This window comes from Cajanus cajan, chromosome 11 (assembly GCF_000230855.2).
Source record: "Cajanus cajan strain Asha chromosome 11, NIPB_CcT2T_4, whole genome shotgun sequence".
Classification (NCBI taxonomy): Eukaryota; Viridiplantae; Streptophyta; class Magnoliopsida; order Fabales; family Fabaceae; genus Cajanus; species Cajanus cajan.
The window spans coordinates 20323611-20331149 of NC_138527.1; the positions used below are offsets into that span (position 1 = coordinate 20323611).

Here is a 7539-nt window from a genome sequence, read left to right on the forward strand (position 1 = left end):
TTCTCTCTTCCTCTCTCTCAAAGTACTGGTGTTCTAAGTGACTTCTGATATTCTCTCTTTTTCTCTCTTGTACTTTAGACCCTCTCTCCACTTAGTTAAGTGAGACATTAAATAGATTTCTCAATTTTGAACCTTTTCTCTGCATAAGAAGGGAGCCTAATACCCAACATTACGAACATGAGGCTTGACTTCAAACAATCTTTCTCGATCAATTTTAACATATATTGCCCCTACCATGCCAGCTCTACTAAGAGGGCCATCTAGAATGCAGCGGAGAGCCTGAAAAAGTCAGAGTTAATTCTAATTCTAAAAGATATCTATGCAAACTATAAATTGCAAAAGAAACAATATTAACCAATCACAAGAGGTAACATCATTTGTAGTAATTCAAAATCTAATTTATCTACTCCTCTCACTACAGTTGAAAAATTGTTATATAACACTGGAAAGGTAAGTTTAGGAGATCATGTCAGCAACCAACCTCATGAATTATGTTAGGTCAATAATCATTTAGATTCTTCTTTTGCTTCAGCAGAAACTGTGCATCCTCATCTGAGTTTAGAATTTTCCATTTCTAACCATAAATAAGAAAGCCACAAATAAATAAATAATTTTGACATCAATTTTGTTCCGATGTAAAATAATTTTGTTATTGGGTAATACTCATTTTATATATAAGCCTTTTCATTATGAAATAACATCAATTTTCTGTTTTCCATACAGTTCTAAAACATAGGAAGTGCTACTGTATCTATAGATATTAAAGGGTTTGGATAAAATAAATTTTAAAAATAAAATCCAAACAACGGATATCTTCGATTAAAAATTGATATTAAATGAATTAATAAAAAAAACTAATTCAAAAAAATTTAATTAAAAGACCAGTTTATATAACAAATTTTGTTTATATAAAAGTGTGACAGAATCACAAAAATTAAAAATAAAAGGTTGTAATTATAATAATACTATAAAAATATTAAAATAAAAGAAGAAATAATAAATAATACAATTGAAAAATTAATTTATACTATAAATTCAAAAAATTAAAACCCAAGAAAAATTAAAACGTATTAAAAAATTATTAATATTAAGCTATTTAATTATAACATATGTTATAATAGGATAAAACATCTAAAAAATATACAAAAAATAATATAAAGATATAATTTTTTTTACAAAGATAAATTATTAAAATTATTAAATTAATATATAAACAAGAAATAACTATAGTAAAAAAAAAAGTCTAGGCTTAGAATTTTCCTAAAATCTATCATTTTACCATCTTTTCTGCCATTTGTTTTCTCCCTCACGATAACTAATGCAAGTTGAAGGGGCCCACTCAGAAATGTCAGCAATGGGTGGCAGCGGAGGTCGCACCATTGGAGGAGTCATTTTCTTGCTGAATAATCTTTCAGTTCAAGATTTTGACCCTGAAGATGACTTCGCTGGGGTAATGCATTGTTCTTCTCTTTTCCCTTTCTTTTACTTTACACATCGTAAGAAGCAAAATCTCTATCTTTTCCTTTTCTATGTTATGTAGATAACACTCTACATAGAAAATGTGTCTAAAAATCCTCTTTTTACACTATTGAGTAGTGGTGAAACATTTCTTTACCGCAAAGCACTATAGTAATTCAGAACTAACTCAAAAGACACACATTTTTTTTTATGTTTAAATATAAACTAATTTTAACTATTTTGTCTTTATTCTTATTAATGATATTTCTCGCAAAATTCTTCTCATTTAATGCATAACCTTTCATATGTACTACTTTTTCTTTTTTACATTTATGACAAAAACAATTAAAAATATTATAGAATTAGTAAAATTTAATACAAATAACTAATTTCCTTTAAATGTTAAATTATTTTTTCTTGTAATAATGATCCGAATGGGTAATAAAATAAACAATGTTTTCTTTCCTTTAATAGGACTGTTGAATGGATAAATTGGATAACATAAATTTAATTTGCAAATAAATTAATTAAAAAACAATGAAACAGTTGAAAAGGAGTTATAATCAACAACCCTAGCATTTATGGGCACAAAAATCTACATTGGACAACATTTTAATAACTTTGAGAAAGAAATTCAAATATACATTTATTTTTATAAGTAGAATGTCATTTCATTTGATTAAGTGTACTACTGTACTTATTTTGTAATTGACTATGACCTTGCAGACCGTGCCCAATCTTCCCTATCGCCTTGAAAATATTGCTGCTACTCATATCTTGGTTAGTGAAGCAAATTACCTTATATTATTGTTTTCTGTCCTTTGAAAATAATGCAATAGGATGAGTTTACTGTAAAGCATTTTGACTAATATGATCAAATAAAGGAATGCATGCTTTAACATAATGGAGTTGTCTTCTTGATCTCCTTTAACATCTATTTTAGAATGCAACAGGCACCACATGATCAATGGTCAATGCAAAGCCAGATATTCTGAACTAACCTAGTCACTTTAAATGATCAGATTAACAATATATTTCGGCATTGTTAATTTTATATAAAGACTTGCATAAATGATAAAACTGAATCTGTTTCTTGTGACTGGTTAATTAACCCACAAAATGAAATTTGTAGAGAATAACAGGCCTAAGATATGCTAGTTGTTAACTATCAACTACAGAAGCAGCTGACTCATCCTAATTAAGGACTTCTATTAGGAACTAATAGCAAACCATACTTAACAATAAAATCAATTTGAAATATCCCTAATGTTCTTCATTAAACCCTGTATTGGCTGCCATTCAAATTGTCGAAGACACCAACCAATACTATAATTGTTATTGCAAATACAAAATGAATACTGTATATCCATCTATATCCTTGGTTAGTTGACAAAATCATAAATTGTAACTTTTATGTTTAATCATTTATGCTTACACATTTTCACAAACTGTTAGGCAACTTAATTTGGCTATCCAAACCTAGTTGGGAATCCAATGGTTTAGTTCAGCAGCCTGAAAGAAGGGGAAAATATTTTATAGGATGCTCAAAAACAAGAAACGGGAGGGAAAATTAATCATGAACCCCTCTCTTGTTTGAATTTTAAAGAGAATTCTATGATTATGCTTTCAGATTAAATGGTTTCTTTGAAATAGTAACCAAACATATTAGATTAAAGCGCTCAAAATTCACCCTGTTCATCCCCAGTGTCGGGTGTATTATATATTCAAGGTTCGAATGTATTAGGTCTACTTGTCATTAGCCGTGAATAGTTGACTAGACTTGTAGCAAAAATGGACTCATTGGGCTATTAAAGGCTGCATGTTTGAGTTTAGGGTGATTTCTAATGAAATACTTAAAGGGTCTACTATGGAACCCAAATATCATACATGGACAAATAAAATTAGAATTTGGTGTAGTCACATAGTTCCTTCCTACGCCATTTTAAATTAGTTCGGTATTGTCACATAATTCCTGAGCTCAACCAGCAGTGCACTTGAATTACCTAACATAACTTTGGCTCAAATTGCACTGCACCAAGTAAAACCAGGGCCAGGCCTTTTCCTAGCAATAAACACCTCAACCTACTACAAAGTTAGCTTTATATAGTTTGTTCATTTTGCAGCATTGTCCATGAATAACTTGTCAACAGACAATCCAATGAGGTCGTCCATCCGGGTTATAAAATAACTAGTGTTTGAATACTAATGATCTAAAGTTGCCGTAGGAAATAAAATCCAATGATGGTTGGCTGTCTGTTAGCTTATTGAACTCAGCATTCTTAAAAATATGACGAATTTGAATATCCTTTACCGGTGATGATCTTAATTAGGATTAAGTTAGAAATTTGACTAAATCTATAAGTATATGAAAAAGGGGTTCTGTTGTGTCAAATTACTTACAAATTGCCTTCTTGTTCTTTACATGAAGCTGATCAATACATAGTTAAAAAGTTGTATTCTGTCCTTAGAAAGCAATGCAATAGGATGTATTTACTTTTAAAACATTTTGACTGACATAATCGTTGAAAGGAATGCATGTTTTGACAAAACAGAGTTGTCCTTTGTCCTTTCACATAGAAATCATGTCAGAAATCCTATTACAACTCCAATTTCTCTGTTAATGCATTTGAGTTTCTGGCCAATCACTACGTTTTACGGCTTAATATGCACGTCGATGATAACTGATAAGACAGCATCTGATTTTTATATAGGCGTAAGCGACTAAGAAATTTGTGTTTTTATGATGCAAGTGCGCTTTTGTCTTTCATTTTACATTGACTGCATGGTATTATTACATTTTCATTCGGAGTTTTGATAGAGGAAGCTATATGATATAAAGTTAGTTACTGTTATTCTGTTTTCAGCCACTGGAACAAATTTTATTAAGTAGACTCAATGCTGCTGGCTTTATACACGCAATCTATGTAAATTTTGGACCCATGGGTTACTATGAGCTCAACCCCAATACGAGGCCAATCACTCAACCTGCGACATTTGAAGCACAACTGCGTAATAATTTTATCATTTTCTCCATTTTCATTTTCCTAGTCCTTTTAGGCTCATGACTCAACAGTCTTTGGTTGCTACTTGCAATGGACAATTTCAATTCTGATAACATTTTACCCCTTTTTCATTGTTAAGAGACTTTTACAAATAATTTTGCAGGTGACTTGTTCCAAGCAGGAACAATTTGTAATCCAGACAACGATGAAGTGATTTGGCGGGTGATATCCAACTTGTCAAGCATACTGTCCACTTTGCCTGCAAACAGTCAAAAAATAGGTAAGAAATATTAAATGTTGTTTGCACTTTTGTTGGTTATCAAATTTGACTGGAGTGATTAAATGACGTAGAATTATGAATTTAGGTTGCTTGCATGGATCTGCTTCTCGTTCCCGAGGGTCCATGAACTTTGGAGACTACATCAGATCTGCTTCTGATGAACAAACTTATGTGTTTGTGGTGCGCAGCTACTAGATAAGAATTGACTCTTTCATTCTATTTTCCTGAATCTGATATTGAAATTGTTAATTTTCTGCATTTCACTTGTTATTTAAAAAATAACATTTCTAGGAAATATTATTTTCTGGGAATGATTTTTGTATAAATTTCTCACGAAATAATTCCCATAGAAGAAAAGAAAAACTAATTTTTTTTTGAAGTAAAAATAAAATTTTAATATAATAAAAATGTCATATTATCTTTATTTATTTATTTAAAATAATAAAATTTTATGATTACCTAGTAACATTTAAAACTATTGTCCAAAATATTTATAATCAAATAAATATTCATGGTTCGTAAGAATTAAAATTATTTATAACTTTCAAGAATCATGAATGAAAAAAATTATGGCATAACAAATGTCTCCTAAGGATATATTTGGTATAGAGACACTGCTAAATACCACGTTAAGGAAGTATTATTTAGTAATTTGTAAAGAAAGTAGCAATATGTGTAAACAATATGCTTTAATCTTTAAATGTTTTCAGGTTGGTCAAATTGACACTCGGATTCAGGCCCATATTGATGATTTTGTGAAAGGTATTGCATTTGTTTTAGAGTTATTGTACTCCTCTATTTCTTCTAACTGAGTCTCTAAATTACACGTGATTTGGCTCCCTATAACAACGTCAAACTATAAGGAAACCAGGATGATCTAATGTGTACCTTTAATTTATTTTCTTTTATTTGCAGTTTCTGATTATGATCTAGTTGCGAATCACTGCTTGAGTAGGATCATCTCAGAAATGGAGATAAAATGGAACCTTTCATAATTCATGTCAGCTTGATTTTGTTCCAAATGTGGCCCTTGCATTTTCTCTGTGATGCTGGACAGTATATTCTCTATGCTCTATAGTTTTTAGTTTAAAACTTCCATTTTAATTGGTCTGTAAGTGAAACTGTTAACGGGTTAGTTCCGGAGATGCACGACTGACACATGCTCAATTATGTACAGTGATTAAGGAGACCAATAGTTTCTAAAGAATGACATCTATATTTTCTACGTAAGACTCCCGATTTTGGTTTCGGTAAGTTCTCTACATGCGCGAAATCTAGTAAACTGGTCATTTTTGCCGGGAGAAGCACATAAATGGTAAAAGAGAAATTGTAGATGTTTCAATGCGAGAAATGAAATGTTTGAGGTTAAAATAGTGGATAAACCACTTTTCCGTCATTTTTTATTTTTAAGATCGGTTTTCGATTTTAAAAGTGTTGATCTTAAAAATTAAACTTTTAAAATCGTTCATACAGTTTATCTTAAAAGCTTGACTTTTAAGATTAATAATATAGTCGATCATACTAATAGCCAATCCTAAAAGTGAATTTTTTAAAAATGATTAGCTTGATTTGAGAAGGTTTTTGAACAAAACTTACAAATGTCTAATACATACAAAATTCAAGAGAATTTTTTTGAAACATATCCAATACATAAATGTATACATAATAAGTTTATAATAAGTATTTCATAAAGTATAAGTCCTAACTAGTCAATGTTTCAATGAAAAATGTAATCCATTATTCCTTAATAATGTTTATGTCTTCTGGTGATAATGGTGATCGATCTATAAATATTTGTTAAAGAAAATTTTAAACAATTAGAAGTATTCAAAAAACATGACAAAATAAAAACTTCCAAAATTGTAAAACTTATTTCAGTCCACCTAGATACTATTTGTGGATTAACAATAGTACGCATTGCCTTCATTACATAGTATCCGCACTCATAGTTTCCTATTTGTTTGAGACTGCAAAAAATATATAATAATTGATTTCAATAATAGTGGTAATTCAAAACAAAATACCTTATAAAAATATCATTACTAGAATAAAATAACTTACTTTAACAGATAACCTGATGGAAGACTTGTTGAGAAACCGGATTGATGTTGATTCCCCTTCAAGCTTCTCCCTAGATCTTTGGCTCTTTGATTCTTCCTATTCTTGGTTAAGGTCTCCTATGGAGGAGGAGGCCTTAAGACCACCACGGTTGGTGGAGAAACTCTCCCAAGAGGCGCCACTCCTTGAAGAAGAGATAAGGCCCTTCAATTCTCACCACACTCTTCTATGGAAGGGATAAGAGAATTGGATGCACTCAAAGAGGTTTAGGGACTTTTGGAAGAGAGAAATCTGAACTCAACTCAGAAAATGCAATCTCTAATTCATCAAAAGTGTTTTACAAAGAGGGAAAAACGAAAATATAGGAGTAGGAAGCTTGGAGAGTAAGCTAGTCTTAACCATGGTTCACTAGGAACCATGGTAAGGTCTAGCTAACCACCCATGGTCTTAGAGGCTTGGAGTGCAAGCTACTCACTTAGCTTGCTTGGTAAGCAAGCTAAGGAGAAGCTTGTGCTTCAAGCTTCCAAGCTTGAGAAGAACCAAGCAATTTGGCCAAGTGTGAACACAAGTGTGAACACAAGTGTGAACACATCTAGGTGGGAGGCCTTTTGGACTTATTTTACCCCAATCACGTTTGAAAATGGTTTATTTGGTTTAGTTAGGTTCATTCAATGTGAATGGAACCTAGCTAAATCAAATCTATGAAAAATTAGGAGTAAAATGAGTCCAATATGTAAATTT

General features: G+C 31.0%; 1 protein-coding gene across 1 annotated transcript; it reads left to right on the top strand.

Annotated features, from left to right (window-relative positions):
* The first annotated feature begins 473 nt into the window (after positions 1–473).
* LOC109793088 (uncharacterized) lies at positions 474–5816 on the top strand. Its single transcript, XM_020352555.2, has 7 exons — positions 474–1450; positions 2185–2238; positions 4323–4467; positions 4624–4740; positions 4826–4920; positions 5451–5502; positions 5656–5816. The coding sequence occupies exons 1-7, from the start codon at positions 1319–1321 to the stop codon at positions 5733–5735; spliced, it is 675 nt and encodes a 224-aa protein (XP_020208144.2). The 5' UTR covers positions 474–1318; the 3' UTR covers positions 5736–5816.
* The last annotated feature ends 1723 nt before the right edge of the window (positions 5817–7539 follow it).